The sequence below is a fragment of the Balaenoptera borealis genome (assembly GCF_965194805.1).
Source record: "Balaenoptera borealis genome assembly, chromosome: 5".
Taxonomy (NCBI): domain Eukaryota; kingdom Metazoa; phylum Chordata; class Mammalia; order Artiodactyla; family Balaenopteridae; genus Balaenoptera; species Balaenoptera borealis.
Window position 1 is genome coordinate 49104164 of NC_138862.1, and position 18005 is coordinate 49122168.

Here is an 18005-nt window from a genome sequence, read left to right on the forward strand (position 1 = left end):
CATACTACACACCTTAAATTTATACAGTGTTGGATGTCAATTATATCTCAATAAAGCTAGGGGGAATAAAAAGAATTGACCAGATGGAGAGAGCAACAGCTCAATTCCAGATAAATGAAAAGACAACAAACTGAAGTCCAGAATGTAGAAGTAAAACAAATAGAAGCTTTTGTTTTGCCAAAGGCTCAGTGCTTTATAAGGCCATCCTTTGGTTTATAAAAATCTTATGTTAGGAAGTGGGGTTGAGCATGCATATATGCTTGAATGTAACAAAACTATCAAATTTTATAACTAGAAAGACTCTTAAGAATCATTTAGTCCAAACTTGCCTATTAAAAATAAGGAACTGAGGTTCATAGAAGTGAAATGTCCACAGTCACAAAAAATAGAGAAAAAAAAGTCAGAACCAGATTCTGAGTTTCTAGAGTTCGGTCCCCATGCTTCACTCACTACACCAGACTCTTCATTGTGGAATACATACAAGTGTATAAACCCAGAGGGCAAAAGGATTTCCGGAGGAGAAACCGGAGCTAGCAGACTTGGCAGTCTATACTCATTCAGGTTAGCATATATGCACAAATCTAAAAGACCCAGGTGAACACAAAGGAGAGAAAGGAGGAAAAACCATTTTCTAATATTTAAACGTCTGCTATGTTGAATATGGAGGCTGTTTGTATATGAGGAAAAGTTTCTTTCTTTCTCATTTTTTTTCTATTATCTAAAACTATATATGTATTCAGTGAAAAGTAAGAAGGCCATTTACTCAATACTCAATACTAAGTTCTGTCCCTCAATAATGTTGGTACGATGATGAGAGTCATACCATACCAGGGAATTCACTTGTTTTCCTCTGAATTACCTAAAACCACTTATAGAGATGTGTTAAAGCCACCTGTGCTTCCAGCTGAGTCAGGCATATTTACATCCTTGTAAATTCTAAGTGTGCATTTTTTCGAAATTCTAAGAGAGACAGCTAAGCTCTTCGACCTATACTTAAGAAACTGAGTTTTATCAGACAGAGCCTATGATCTGACACACATTAGGAAAGCAGCTGAATCCTCAATGAAAAGGAAATCCTCAAGTAATATACATGATTTCATATACCTATAAACTAAACTCCTTTTCAGTTCATAAAAGTTAAAACAATACACAATATCTTTAATTAAAATTAAGCCACAAGTAAACAACATAAAATGTGAAAGTAAACAACTTGACTTTTTAAATAAAGAAGGAAGACCATCTATTCCAAACAAGTACCCAGTAAAAAAAAAGGGCAGGGCAATGAAGCTCTCTCATATATTCTGAAAGATGAACACATACATGCCAGGAATAGCACTTTATTTATTTTTATATGAATAGATGTTCCCATAGTAACAAATTCAACTCATGAATTCTTCTTTTAGTTCAATGTAGTATATTAACAGGTTCAATATTATATTGGCCAGTTTCACTTCTGCTAATGCCAATTGAAAAGCTTGCTAAGTGCTATAGGAAGCATACTGTGCAACAAGTGATTTTCCAAACCAGGAGGCCAAAAGGTGTCAAATTCAATATCCCAACATTCTTACCTCTAAAATAATTTCTAAAAATAAAATCTGATTAAAAAAAATCTCATTTCTATTAAAGAATAGAGAGGGAGGAGTGGGAGAAGGGGGAGAAGGGAGAGAAGGGGGAGGAGGGGGAGGAGGAGAAGCAATAATCAGACACCTCTAATTAATCATTCTTTTCTTTCATGTTTTTTTATCACCCATTAACATTGCAATGTCTCCTCAAATTGAAAAACTAAGGAGTTGGCTTAAATGCAAATAGGACCACAGAAGAGGCAACATAAATGAACAAATGAGTCCTGGTAGTCAGTGTTTGCCATAATTAAAGGGGTGGCTTCTTTCAGCCAAGCTCTAGCCACTTTCTGCAACAGGAAATGTAAACCTAATGATATCAGATCTTCCGGTTTTCAAAAGAAGTTGGAAATCTGCATTTTTATGCAAAAATCTCCTTACTTTTTAAATATTGGCTTTTTAAAAAATTTGGGGGCTTCCCTGGTGGCGCAGTGGTTAAGAATCTGCCTGCCAATGCAGGGGACACCAGTTCGGGCCCTGGTCCGGGAAGATCCCACATGCCACGGAGCAACTAAGCCCATGTGCCATAACTACTGAGCCTGTGCTTTAGAGCCCATGCGCCACAACTACTGAAGCCCGTGAGCCACAACTACTGAGCCCACGAGCCACAACTACTGAAGTCCGCATGCCTAGAGCCCGTGCTCCGCAACAAGAGAAGCCACCGCGACGAGAAGCCTGTGCACTGCAACAAAGAGTAGCCCCCGCTCACCGCAACTAGAGAAAGCCTGTGCACAGCAACAAAGACCCAACACAGCCAAAAATAAATAAATAAATTTATAAAAATATAAAAATATAAAAAAATAAAAATAAAATAAATAAATAAAAATTGGCCCCAAAGCACATGCCTATAGCTGGATCCAGTCAGCTGGTCTCCAGTTTGCAACCCCTGGCTTATGCAGAAATCCCTGTCTTTACATCATTCTAAGATATCATCACAGATCTGTGGTTACAGAAGCCCTGGAGTAGAATGGGATTAGAAGGAACGGAATGTGCCATGTTCGCAGTGGATCACCACTCCCTGCCACCGCACCTTGGATGAACTCCTATGACAGCACTACTTTATTTGTGTAGAAGTCTGTCTACAACCACCAGACTGGAAATTTCTTGTAGGCAAGGCCACACCTTATTCATCTTAGTTTCCCCAGCACTTGGCACATGAAAAGCACAAAATAAATATACTTGAATTAGTAAGTGAATGAATAAACAAACACCAAATGAATGTAATCTCTGATGTCAATCCCCCTCTAACCTTTTTTCTCCAACATGGAACTTGGTGAAAAAGAGTATTTCCAGTGACTCCACATTTCAAAACTGAGTTGCTCTATACCTGAGCAGAAGTAATGGCTGTATATATTGGTTAAGCCAATTTGGGGCAGATTTTCTAAATTTCAATTGCTGGATTAAAGCCAGGAAACAAGTATTTGAAATTAATTAACATTAATTTCTTCTTTGCCATATGAGACAGAAAAGAAGTCTCAAGAGGGTGGAAGGAGCAGGGAATGAAGAAGAAGGGAATCTCCATTCTGTGACCATGTGATAATAAAAGATCGTGTAGTCGTGTTGTAGACAGCTTAGTCTCTACAGGTGTTGTGGTTGTTGTTTTACCTGCACTTGAGGAAGCCACTTTCTTTTCTACTGGATGCCTCCCTGTAGATGACGTGGCAAGTGGAGGTTTGAAGGGGGCAGAAGAGTGTCCAGGGGAGTTAAGTGGTAAGAACAAATAGGAAAGTTCATTCCATGCTGTTTCTGTGCAAATGGGAATGCTTTCTGCCCAGGTTAAAAGGAGGCCTGATTGGAAGGTGGGGGTGGGATAGATTGGGGTTGACATATATACACTACTATGTATAAAATAGATAACTAATGAGAACAGACTGTATAGCACAGGAAACTCTACTCACTGCTCTGTGGTGACTAAATGGGAAGGAAATCCAAGGAAGAGAGGATATACGTATACGTGTGGCTGATTCACTTTGCTGTACAGCAGAAACTAACACAACATTGTAAAGCAACTGTAAGCCAGTTAAAAAAAAAAAAAGAAATTCTACAACTTCAAAGTGCAATTTAAAAAAACACACATGTAAGGATAAATAACATTGGAAATAAATGCACTTAAATATGAAAAAAAAAAGTGCAGGCCTGATATACCATCCCTGTCAACTAGCCAATATTTCTACTCTGCCTTCTCTCCTTTCCATACACACACTGTTCAATATGCTTTGGAGTCTAAACATTTTCTTCAATACAATCCTTGGAACAAAAATGTATACTCTGTATCTATGTACATCAAATTTATAATCTTGGCTATAAAAACTATTTCTGGGTAACTTTTAGAGAACAACTCAGTGGGCACTTATAGCTTAATTATCACCAAGCAAGTATGAACCATAAATAAGCTTTCTACCATGTGTGGACTTTGGCAATGTCAAATGTGTGGACTTCATTTAACCACTGCGGAAGGCTTGAATTATCTGAACCAACACTTGGGTCCCATGAGCTGACAACTATGAATAATGTCCCAAGGATGATGTAAGAGAATATGTGTAATAGGAACAGCTTGGGAAAGTCATGATGCCAAAGTAAGCAGGTAAGTGTACAAAGAAGAAAAGCTTGAGGGCCTGGTTCTTGGAGTAAAACACAGAAACATACTTACCAGAATAGATGGTAAGGTTTCCTGAAGACTTGAACTTTGGGTGTTCCAAACATGGTCTTCACTTTGGGGAAGTAAAACTCCTCTCACTGAAGAAAGAGTAACATTAAAGAACATTTTTAGTTGAGACACAATTGTATTTGAGGTTCAGGGACAACTAAAAACCAAGTTTTTCCTTTTTATAGCTTACATTTGGGTAGAACAGATGGGGAGTCACTTAGAAAATGCTTGATACTTTATTCAAATATTTTACTTATATTAGCACAATCTAAACTATAAGACTCCAACATAAAATAAATATTCTCCCCATCATTACATTTAGGACACTCCTATATTATTTTCTTTCCTTTCTCAAGCAATTTTTTACTCTTTTCAAGATTCCTATGAAGTAGTTGCTCTAAAACCGATTTTTTTTTTCATTTTAATAAGAAAGTTGAACTGAAATTCCAACTCATTTAGTTGATGCTAAAAATAGAGAAAACTGTGCAAAACTATTTCCTTTTCGGCAGAAAGTGCCTTTGAAAAATGGGGTAAGACACCAGAGAGTTTATCACTATACCAATACTAAGCCATAAAGTTAACAGAGTAGATTGTATAATTTAATTCAATAAGATTTACTGAATCCTTGCTAGTTACCATGGACTTTGATGAGATTGAGGCTATAAACATTAATAAAGCCAAGTTTCTTTTGTGGAAGTGTTCCCTATGTCACAGATAAATACATATTATAAAACAATACAAGGGACATTTATATAATGTATGTGAACACAGACAAAAAAGAAAATGATTTTGCCTGGAGGAGAGAAGGAATCAATAAAAGCTAAAAAGAAAGGATTGTCAGAAAGGTGATCTGGTGCCTACACCAAAAATAGAAGCAGAATCTCTCTTTATTCACCTGTTCACTGACATAAAGGGATCAAACAGAAGTCAAAGACCCTATTTTTGGAAAATATAAGTATTTTCCAAAATTCTTTTTCAACTGTGTATTCAGTTATCTTGTCTTCTATGGAAAACAAGCAGCATGAGATCAAAGATGAACATATCTTTTAAGACGATTGAGTCACCTAGAAAGCTGCAGCCATTCAGAACTCTGAAGCTGGCATAACAAACAGAAATGGATTTTAGGAATAAAATTCTGAGCAATTGAAACATACATCTACTGAAAGGTCAAAGCACCTGAATTAGTTTGTACTGGATATCCTAAAGCTTTTGTTAAACTTGCTTGGAAATTCTGAGAGAATTGTTGACCTCTTTTTTAGGACACCTTCTAGGAAGTAGCTCCACGCCAGGCTCCACATAAAAGGAAGACCTCACTATGCTGTTTATGGATTTAGTTTCCTAAACAACCTCATTTTGCCTATGGCATATCTTAATCCTCATGCCATTCTTCCACCAGGAACCCCTGACTGATCTACCCAAATTATCTGCATGGCTAAAGAGCCATTCATATCAGGATGGCTTCTGTCTCATGCAGTCTAGAGAGTGCCAGAACCATATATATTTTTGGAAATTAGTTTTCCCAGAATATACTGGAAAAGAAACTAAAACTTTACAAGGACTTAATGGTTATCCAACTTACCATCAATAAGCTGAAGGGAGTCAGGATCCAGATTCAAAGAGGAGGTCCCCAGCAAAAACTTCTGGTGCAGTGTCTCAGCAATATAATCTCTGAAGTTACTAATTGTATAAACAGCAGTGGGCTTATCATCCAATTCCACCAGACCATGGTTCTCCACCTTGTTGGAGTGAAGGCTAATTAGGTCCCAGGTGGTATTGCTGATGGCCTCACCATTGAAGGTAACTGCGTAGTGAACATCTATGCCACTATGGATGAAAAGAGAAACAGATTAGGTCCTGCCAAGGAAACAAAGAAAGGAGCTTTGAACCCACCAAGAACAAACATTAGACCTAGAGGGAGAGTCTCAAAAAGCATGGATTCCATCACCATTCTCTGAAGACTCTGGGCAACCTTTAGCCATCCCCTTCTTCCCAGAGAACAGAGGGTAATAGATCTAAGAACATGGAAAGGGGTCTAAGGAGGCCGCAGAGTCAACCCTGCACAATACCTGAGCGTATTCTTCCCCCATGTTCTCACCCCTTCAAAGCCAACTGCTCCTTTTCCCTATCAGCCTGCTTCCTTCTTTCCCTATTAGCCTTTTTCCTACCTGATTTAAAAAAATAAAACAAAACAAAACACTCTAACTCTACTCAACAATGGGAAATCCTCTCATATCTCTTTATTACTGTTGCTGGATGAATTATGTACTCCACAATGCAGAGTGAAGCAATGAAGAAGCTTAATTACTATGAACTAAAACATAGTTGCCTATTGTGAAAGGAAAATACGAAATATTTGGAGATAAAGCAAATTGATGATGTGAGTTTTTTAAAATATCATGCTAGAATATTTTCTAATATGACAGTTATCTAAGTCTCTCAGGAGACATACTTTTGTTTTATAGCACAGACAATTTACAGTCCTATAAAGTTTAATAGTGAATTGTAAAAATAAACTACTAAGATGTGATGGGTTTTTTGGCCTGATAGGAACGATAACTCCAAAGTTTATGATTTTACTAACCTGTAGGGCATTTAGCAATGTTGTATCTAACTTAACAATCCTTTCCCAATTAACTATATATACTTCTTTCAAATGCTCTAGAAACTAGCTCTCATTTTTCTGCTGGTTCCCTCCTTAATGCGCTGAATAAAAGTTTGACAAGTGCTAAGAAATAACTTTGTCTGGGAATGGGGCCTTTTCACTATCTTTCCACAAGCAAACAAAGAGAAGATTTCTTGGAATAAAGGATAAAGTGAAAATAATTAGTAGGAGATGATATGTCATTTGATATTTTCTTAAATAGTCATTTTGAAGAAACATCAGAATATAAATTTTTAAGCCAATAGAATTACTCCTTCTAGACTAACTCAGATTTATCTAACAGCTAAAAACTAACATTTTTGTAAGTGCTTACAATGTGACAGCTATTTCACAGGCTTTATCTCATTTAATATTCATAATAACCTTATGAAGGTTTTATTACCTTCAGATTATTATTAAGAAACCGAGCTTTGGGCTTCCCTGGTGGCGCAGTGGTTGAGAATCTGCCTGCCAATGCAGGGGACATGGGTTCGAGCACTGGTCTGGGAAGATCCCACATGCTGCAGAGCAACTAGGCCCGTGAGCCACAACTACTGAGCCTGCGCGTTTGGAGCCTGTGCTCCACAACGAGAGGCCGCGATAGTGAGAGGCCCGCGCACCGCGATGAAGAGTGGCCCCCGCTTGGCACAACTAGAGAAAGCCCTCGCACAGAAACGAAGACCCAACACAGCCAAAAATTAATTAATTAATTTAAAAAATACTAATAATAAAAATAAAGTGGAAGAGAACAACCTTCTTTCTTTAAAAAAAAAAAAAGCCAGAAACCGAGCTTTAAAGAAGTTAAAAGACTTGCCTAAAATTTCACCATATATAAGGGATAGATAGAGTCAAGATTCAAACACGGATCTGCCTGACTCCAGCACCTGTATTCTGAACTACTTTGCCACACTCTCAGTAACTTTAATTAAACTATTACCAGAAAAAAGTCATTATGAGAATGGCTTTGCTCTACTCATCATTCTGGCTTCCAGCCAGTCTAGGAGACACAGCCATCAGAGGCAGTACCCAGCAAGCCACACCAAGATCCCTCCAGAGGAAAGGAGAATACCACCCTCCCAAAGATAAACCACTGAAGGCAGATGTGCAATGGGAATAATCTGCCACCTTCAGACATTCTATAGGAGCAAAATGATGCCCAAAGCAAAGCACTCAAATAAATTAAGCACTTCCTCCTCTGAGCTCACTTACATATTCCTTGATTATAGCCTTTGCTGTTTTGTAAAAAGATTCTATTTATAGAGACTGCCTTGCAGTCTCTCCTTGAGTTTCTGTTTCCAGTGTTTGGCTTGGTACCTGGCATTAAGTGCCTATCAAATTAACAGAAATCTATACCTGCCTGAATATAAAGAGGAAACTGCAGCCTAATTAAGGTATTCATATATCTAAAAAAAAAGTGTCAGGATAATGAGAAGTGTCTCACAGAGTCTAGAAAAAGGGTTAGTCAACTAATTTATGCTACCATTAGTGAAAAGTTTCTGATCAGTGTATTGTGGCTTCCTTGTAACACAGATCCCTAGATTGGAGACAGCTACAACAGGCTAGCATGACTTTGATACTGGCCATTAGGATCAGCCAACTTCCTTTCTCTGATCTCAAGCTTGCAAAAGGAACTTTTGATTATAATTCCCTACAGATTGTCCTATGGGGAAAGAATGCATGAGCTAAGCCAATGCAATAATTAGTCAGTTGGCAGATATATTTCTTGCTTTAAATAGATCAATCGGCATTGTATTTTGTGGTTTGGTAAGCATAAATTGGTCTCAAGAGACCTCTCCTTCCTGGGAACACTGGCAGTTCTGGTCTTGTCCAGGGCCTACAGGGGAAGCCATGAAGGTGTTACCCCTCACCTGCCAAAGAAGCAGCCAGGCACGATATGATGTTCCTGTCCCACTCTAAGGTCAGTAAGGTTTTCCTCACAGATCTGATAAGCTACCACTTCCAACACGGTGGTTTAGGGAGCTTTAGAGTGGTAATTGAGCATTTTGACACCCGGATGCCCTACTAAGTGGCGAGACATCTGCTTGTCATCTGTAAATTCCCTCAAACCCTTAATTTTTCATATCAGAATATGTTGATTCATGAGTAATTCCTGATCTCCTTTTGTAAAGAAATAAATTCAGTAAAACATGCTAAAATAACCAAATGATGGCCCCAATGTGAAATAAAATAGTATGAGGGACACTTACTGGTCAGAACTTACCACACCACATGTGTCCCAAGCATTTAGGACACAATGCCTGGCTCATAGCAGTTCACTAAATACTTTTGAAAATAATGAAAACACAAATGGTCAATTTTATTCAGTAACGCAGGCAGATAAGACCATTGAATTTGTGCCACTTAAATGACAGTATGTGATACTCCTGACTTAATCTGAAGGGTTTTTAAGTCTCTAAATATGAAAGAGTAATTTTTCACCCTGAAGAGCACTCATATTATCCTCATACATTTGTGTCTTCTGGGTAATGATTTTAGGGACACTGCTTCACAGCCGGAACCCAACTCTGTGAGGATGTGCAGGCTCTTCCCAAGCTCTGTGGGATGGACCATGCCTACATCTCCAGAAAGGTGAGCTTCTCCTTGGGATCTGTGCCCAACCTATTAACATGTTAATATGGCTCTAAGACTCTAAGGCTCTAAGGAAGCTGTGATAAGGGAAAAAATGGAGAAGAAGAAAAGGCTGTGCCAGTTAGCACTTGAGTTGCTTCCCGGGCTACAAAGAAAATCAGACAAGGAGAGTCAAGCCTTTACTGAGAGCCTACCATGTGCTTTGCATGACTTTTAAATAGCATAGGGAGAAGACCAAGAGAAATGTTCCAGGATCAAGAAATCTGTGCAAATCAGGCTGTCTGGGTTAGATCACTAGCCTTACTCTTTACTGGCAAAATATAATTTGTCTCCCAATGTTTCCCTTGGACTTCTAAAAATAACACTTCTAATATCATCTACCTTGTCTAGTAAGGATAAATTCTTTAAAGAAGATAAAATGCCTCACAGAGATACTGCAACTTATTACCAAGTTTTTGTCCTGGAAAGTGAACTCAAAGTAATGCTTGAGGTATCAGAAAACCATCTATTCTCAGATCCGAGAACTTCAGCATGACCCAGAACAGACTTAGTTCTGGCATGGTAAATGGAGTACAGAGACATCTCAGGATGAGGAACAGAATAAAAGAAAGCCAAGAGAAAAAGGAAGTACATAAGACGCAGAATGCACACTGGTGACAAAACATTATCTGACTGAAGAAAGCTGTGCTGGCTCTCTGCACTCAGCAACTCCAAGTTAACCAACCATCACCATAGCATCACCTTTCATCTTCTAAACTGAAACAACTGCTATATAGAGGAAAGTTTCTCTGTCTGACTGCTATTTCCAGAGACATCAATCATGTGGAGGTGAAATTTACCCTTATTCCTCACCTCTAATGCCCTGATTGGCTGTTTGACGTGTGCAGGTTTTAAATAGAAAAAATAATGATATCACATCTCGTGACAACTGATCAAACTAAAGATATTTCAGAGAAACTCAGACATCCCTTCTTCTCTCATACTTCTCTTAGGAAGAAGTGCATACTTACAAGGCCTGGAGTAAGTGTGTATACCAGGCAGATATTTTGTTGATTCACTTCAAATGGGTCCTACTAACTTAAAATAATGTGTGCATCTTGAAAGAGGTAAAAAGCAAATAGAAAATTTCATGTGTATATAAATGCTTATGGAGAGAGAGAGGGGTGTTACATATTATATAAATAGACTATTTCTGTGCCACACATTCATTCACACACAGCTCAAAATAAAAGTATACCAGAAAGTTATGAATAAACTCCACCAACTGCTTAATATCTGACAATACTGAACAATTTTGGAAACTATACTTAGGTTAACAATTCTATCATAAAATCTAATGGTTTCATATTGAATTGTTGTCTGTGTCCCTATAGAGAACTTAGCACTCAGCAACTGAATACCATTCTTTGATCACAGGATTAACATCAGAATTCGGGTTGTTTTAACATTCTAATCTCCCCAAGAGGGCAGCAATTAAACAATCAGGTCTTTTGGTTGAATATTGACCATCAACACATATACCTATAATATAAACACACAGAGCAGTCTGCATATACTAAGAGTACAGAAACCCAAATCCTGATTACTTTGGGCAAAATATCTGATACCTTCTAGTCACGTAAGTTATGGCAAATCAGTTTGCCTCTCTAAGGCAAAATTTCCTCACCTCCAAAAGGAGAATGAATATTCTCATTTTCACTATCTTACAGGGATATAAGAAAATAAAATGAAAAAACAAAAGAACCCGTACTTTGACATATCTCTGAAAGCACTTTTAATTAGACTGTGTGTTCCTAGATGATGGAGACCAACAGTTATTCATTTTTGCAGACACAAGGTTTGCCCAATTAGCAGACACTTAGTGAATATTTGCTAAAATAATATAAATGAAAATGAGGAAGTCAGAAAGCCCTTTTCAAATATAAGATATTATATTTATATCTTATATAAATGAAGGCATAATGACATGGATTGACCTGGAGTGTATTACATTTAGTGAAATAAGTCAGACAGAGAAAGATAAATACTCTATGTTATCATTTATATGTGGAATCTAAAAAATAAAATAATCGAATGAATATAACAAAACAGAAACAGACTCACAGATATAGAGAACAAACTAGTAGTTACCAGTGGGATGAGGAAAGGGAGGAGGGGCAAGATAGGGGTAGAGGATTAAGAAATACAAACTACTATGTATAAAATAAATAAGCTACAAGGATATATTATACAGCACAGGGAATATAGCTAATATTTCATAATAACTTTAAATGGAATATAATCTATAAAAATACTGAGTCACTATGTTCTACACCTGAAACTAATATAATACTGTAAATCAACTATACTTCAATAAAAAAATAAAAATATTCTAAAAAGAAATTACAGTGAAGAAATATTACCGTATCTCTAAACATCTCTGTACTTAGCTTATGAATTTGCTTCATGTTTTCTATATTATGGTTATCAATCTTTCAAGAGAAAGTAAATTTTAAATAAACTTGAGTTCAAAGATAAAATGACAAGCAACCTTCACAAGGGGGATCGACTATGCTTTTATATTATGCTTCTAAGAAGTTCCAGAGAGCAGCTGTTTTCGCAAATGAACTATGATAGAGATCAGCTTTCTCCCTTTCATTTACCACTTAAAATGACACTTGATTATATTATTCAATGACAATAGTATACTTGAAAGTGTTTTCATTAATGTCAGTTTTTAATTACAATTTTAAACTAAGTATAACCCAATATTTTAAAGTATTTGTCATAGGCTATATTGTACAGCACAGGGAATATAGCCAATATTTTCTAATAACTATAAATGGAGTATAACCTTTAAAAATTGTGAATCACTATGTTGTACACCTGAAACCTATATAAAATTGTGAATCAACTATACCTCAAAAAAATTTTTTTAATTTAAAACTAAAAATAAATAAATAAAAATAGATTAAAAAATAAAAGTACTTGTGGGCTTCCCTGGTGGCGCAGTGGTTGAGAATCTGCCTGCCAATGCAGGGGACACGGGTTCGAGCCCTGGTCTGAGAAGATCCCACACGCCGCAGAGCAACTGGGCCCGTGAGCCACAACTACTGAGCCTGCGCGTCTGGAGCCTGTGCTCCGCAACAAGAGAGGCCGCAATAGTGAGAGGCCCGCGCACCGCGATGAAGAGTGGCCCCCGCTTGCCACAACTAGAGAAAGCCCTCGGACAGAAACGAAGACCCAACACAGCCATAAATAAATAAAAATAAATTTAAAAATAAATAAATAAATAAATAAAATAAAAGTACTTGTCGTCAGCAGCCTATGACAGAAGTCTGTAAACTACAGCCTGTGAGCTAAATCCAGCCCATGTCCATGAGTTAATGGATTTTATATTTTAAATGGTTGAAAAAAATCAAAATAACAATATGTTGTGACGTGAAGATCACATGAAATTGACATTTCAGGGTCCATGAATAAGTTTTATTGGAACACAGCCACGTTCATTCATTTTCAATATATTGCTTACATCTACTTTCATCTGATAGTGACAGAGGTGAGTAGATGCGACAGAGGCTGTATAGTGCGAAAAAGTTTGAAATATTTACTATCTGACTCTTAAAAAAATGTTGACCAACTCATCTGTAAGGAGATGAACAGTGATATTGGAAGTAATAAAGGAATTAAGCCACGCTCCCTTGGACCTCGGGCTACCATATTTTCTGAACTACCTCCTCATTAGGTGGACAGTATAGAAAGTGCCAAAAGTTACTCTACCTGCCATTTTCCTTAGGGGACCTGAAAACAAAAATGGAAAGTGTTAAGCAGAGTTTAAGAGCGTTATAATTGTCATATAATTCATCAAAGTACAAGTTCTTAATGTATTTCCTCTGAAATATTTCTTTAAATGAAAATGCTTGTATATACTAGATAATGACAAATTCCTATACATTGAAGGAAGATAGCAAAGGTGGAGAAAGTATCCTATTTTAAAATCGATAGTCTTTACTGTCTTCAAACTTGTTAAAAATACTTTTAAACAATTAATATATGGTTATCTCTTTATAAATAAACTCTTTTTCAGTAGATCAGCAGAGAACTCCAGCTGTTCGCACTAACAAAATTGGGAATACTTTTGGGGGGATACAATGTGTTATGTGGTATTAAAATGAATAAAAGAAAATCAGATGGTATATAGTAAGGTTCTAAGGGGTTGGGAAAGGTCAGGACTGACTAACTTATAGGATATTGCATAGCCTTTAATATTTATTTATTTATTTAATATTTATTTAATGTAGAACTTCCCATGTGCTATGCATTTTACAAAAATTAATTCATTTAATCCTCATGAAAACTTATTAAGGACCATGAACATCCCCATATTACAGGTAAAGAAACTGAGAAACAAAACAACTAAATAATTTATCCAAAGCATTTCAAAAGTATTTTTTAATAAAGCAGGATTAATATAAATTGTATAAATTATCTTTTTTATACAAAGGAGAAGTTAAGGCTTGTTAATTTATCCAAAACCATCCAGCCAGCAGTGCCAAAGGCAGGATTTAAACCTAGGCAAGTTGATCCCAAAGGCCAAGTTGCCTTTCAAGTGCGGCCAAATGAGAGAGGACTTCAAAAGCCTCGCCTTCTCAGGCTCTCATGTGAGCTTTAGTCACAGCTGGAGGCAAGTATCCTGTGCAAAGGGCTAAGGCTGAACTGGGAGACAGGTCATGGTGTGAGAGTAGGTGGAGGGTCAATTTACCATGCTTGCCCCGGCCCCTGCGCCAATAATTAGCCGAGTGTCCTTAGATAAAATACTTAAATTCCCTGTGCTCTGGTTTCCTTATCAGAAAAAAAGGAGGATAACAGTAACTATTTCACAGCATGGCTGTTGGGATTAAATGAATTACTATAAATACTGGCACACTGCGCTCGTAAGTGCTTGCTATTATTTCTGGAAAACCCAGAAGTTGTGACAAGACTATGCCAAAGATGCATACACTGTTAATTATGTTCAAGCTCCCCTGCATCCAATAGGTGGGCCGCAGCTACCACCCACCTGCTCCAAACCTTCAGAGGACTCAGTCTAGCACGGAGGTTAAGAGCGAGAGCTATAAAGTCAGCCACTTTGTTTCAAAATCCCTCCTATGCTCTAACTTAAAAACCCTCTGACCTTGGGCTAATACTTCATCCTTTTAAACCTGTTTGCTCCTCTGCAAGATAAGTATTAATAATAATATTTTTGCTGAAAGAGTTGACGATTATGTGAGCTCAGGAATGTGAAGCGGCCAAAAGTATTCACTCAATAAATGTTCACAAGTATTATGCTGCAGGTCTTAAGTAGTGAAGAAATGTCTTAAAAAGAGGTGTCTGGGACTTCCCTGGTGGCGCAGTGGTTAAGACTCCATGTTCCCAACGCAGGGGGCCTGGGTTCAATCCCTGGTCAGGGAGCTAGATCTCACATGCACGTCACAACTAACGAGCCCGTCTGTCGCAAATGACAGGGCGCAACCAAATAAATAAAATTAAATTAAAAAAAAAAAAAAAAGAGGTGTCTGATTTACCCAGAACTGTTATGTTGATGAACACATCCCTTCCAGAGCTGCCATACACTGAGATGTCAAAGTCACCTTAGTGTAGCACTGACGAGCTTTAGGAGCACGCTGAGGTCACATCTAATCTGACTCCAGGCTCCCTTCAGTGCCAAATAAAAGCACTGTGACTTGTCAGCAGCAAGCTGGGGACATGAATTCCTAAGTTCTTACCCTGGCCCAACTACAATTTAATATATCTCCTTGAATATATTATTTTGCCTTTTTCTGACTCAGTTTCTTCACCTGAAAAACCAGCATTAGGAATACGAATTTATAGGATTGACATATACACACTACTATATATAAAACAGATGACTAATAAGGACCTACTGTATAGCACAGGGAACTCTACTCAATACTCTGTAATGGCCTATATGGGAAAAGAATCTAAATAAGAGTGGATATATGTATATGTATAACTGATTCACTTTGCGGTACACCTGAAACTAACACATTATAAATCAACTATACCCCAATAAAAATTTAAAAAATAAATAAATTTTTTAAAAAGGAATATGAATTTAACAAAATAGTATTGAATTACAGCATTCACATCATTTTGAATCATTGTTAGAGTATACATAATAAACACAAAAGGATATTCCATTTGAAATAAAGAGTTCTACAAAACATGTGCATTTTTAAAGTCTATTTACCTAAAGTCAAGTACATGAATGTCCTTGTAGCCCAGTAACCCAGTAAATGCATTTTCCACCTGTTAAAAATAAAAATAAACTTTATAACTATGTAGAAATGTAAAAAAAGTACATAAAAAAATGCTTTTAAGAGTCGAATATAAAGTGCACTGTTTACAACCATTAGAAGCTTGTACACACACATGGATATATGTGGATCAGAAAGTTAAGAAAATTATAATTGTTACAATGTTAGAAAATAGTTTTTACATCGCTGCCACATTTTCCTTTTTCATTTTGATTTTTTAAGGTTTTGATGTGCTTTAATATTAATTTTTTCCAAATTATAAAAAACACACTTTTATTGGCAAAGCACTGTTTTTTCCCTTATGTGATGAAATGTGAAAAAAGGACTGGTTTCAAAGAAACTGTAATAACATTTTTTAATGTAATTATATGGATTAGAAATCTGGCCACACATGGACATATATACACTACCAAACGTAAAATCGATAGCTAGTGGGAAGCAGCCGCATAGCACAGGGAGATCAGCTCGGTGCTTTGTGACCACCTGGAGGGGTGGGATAGGGAGGGTGGGAAGGAGGGAGACGCAAGAGGGAAGAGATATGGGGACATATGTATATGTATAACTGATTCACTTTGTTATAAAGCAGAAACTAACACACCATTGTAAAGCAATTATACTCTAATAAAGATGTTAAAAAAGAAAAAAAAGAAAGAAATCTGGCCACAGCACACACGCTAACTAACACACAGTCAGGTGCTCATTTCCTCTAAGTGTAAAATGTCTGGTGGCATCTGTTTCCTACTCCTACAACACAAGGGACTGTGAACACAGCTAACATAAGAAAGAAAGATACAGACCTGGGCTTAGGCCTTGCTGACTGCTTGTCACGAAGGAGGTTATAAAGCAGTGACTGGTCAAAAGATCAATTTATGAGCATCACAACTGCAGGAACCAGTTTTATCAGTGAGTTTTTAAAATCAAGCCACATAAATCAATATAAGCTTAGTGACTAGAGCAGGGGGAAATGCTAGATTGGACCAAATACCTAAAAAAATCAGTTATGCATAAATACATATTTAACAAAATCGAACATTTTATCCACAACATTTCAGAAGGTGACGATCTCACCAGATAAGTCACTAGGGGGCTGACACTAGAACAAGAGAAGTTGTTAGTGGACTTTGGGGACATCTCTGGGCATCTGCTTTTAAAACCAAGTCCACATATAATCAGGAGAATGGGATTTTTTTAAAATCTTGGTTCACCGAAGATATTCATGCTTTGCAGATAAAGAATCCAAACATGTGAAACTTTTTAGCTATAATAATTGCCTTGTTTCATTCTCTGAAAGAAAACTGAGAAGTACTATTAATTCTTGGAGGATGGGGCTGGGGATAGAATCTGCAGGACTAGGAATCCAAAGACTGACGGTTAGTCCCAGCTGTTTTTACTGGCAGAGTGGCCAGGCACAAGTCTTCTTTTATATGATTAATGCTGCCCTGTCCACCAACCACATTAGTTTTTGTAAGATTAAAATGAATGTAGCTGAAAGTAGTCCATTAATTGCAAAATGCTGTACAACTGCATGTTATTATTAATACTAAACCCATCTCATCTGGGGCTTTGCTATCTCTTGATTCAAACACATATATGTATTCTAATTCATCATACCCAGTTAGCTAGGTACAGGTACCCAGTTGTAATAAAGTCATTCCACTTTATTAACATCAAGATTAGTAACAGGTACAATTTACTGAGTGACTGCTATGTACCTGGTGCTTTGATATAATATTACTTCTAATCCTTTCAACAATACCAAGAGATACATATCTTTCCCATTATATGGTTGAGAAAACTGAGACTCTGAGATGTCAACTAATTTGTCCAGATCATGCATTTGGTAAGTGACTGAATCCAAATTTGCTCAATCCCCAATCTTTCTACTGAATTACATGCCTCATCCTCTTTCCCCTGATAAATGTGGTTTTAAAATTGGGACCAGGACTGGGAAAACTGTGAGGCTCACCACAACTTCTCACCTGAATTAAAATGAAGCGGACTCTGTATTGATATAAAGGAAGGAACACTTTCAAAGGAAGGAGGAGACCTGATTTTCCCTTCTACTCCTAGAAGCTGAAATGACCATGAACAAGTTACTTGCCCTCCTGGGTTTCATCTATAAAATGGAGATGATTACCCACACGGCAGCTGTTAGCAAACCGACATACAGCAGGCTGCAGAACACAAAGCACTATGCGGGGACATTGTGTTGA

The 18005-nt window shown here is 37.2% G+C and overlaps 1 protein-coding gene across 1 annotated transcript in view; it reads right to left on the reverse strand.

The window, feature by feature from the left end:
• Window positions 1–18005, reverse strand: part of IMPG2 (interphotoreceptor matrix proteoglycan 2) — a 77247-nt gene that overhangs the window by 23880 nt on the left and 35362 nt on the right. Inside the window, exons 9-12 of the mRNA XM_082392061.1 lie at window positions 15726–15784; window positions 13256–13276; window positions 5846–6090; window positions 4270–4355 (exon numbers count right to left, since the gene is read on the reverse strand). Coding sequence (XP_082248187.1) covers window positions 4270–4355; window positions 5846–6090; window positions 13256–13276; window positions 15726–15784 — 411 coding nt within the window. The remainder of the gene's footprint in view (window positions 1–4269; window positions 4356–5845; window positions 6091–13255; window positions 13277–15725; window positions 15785–18005) is intronic.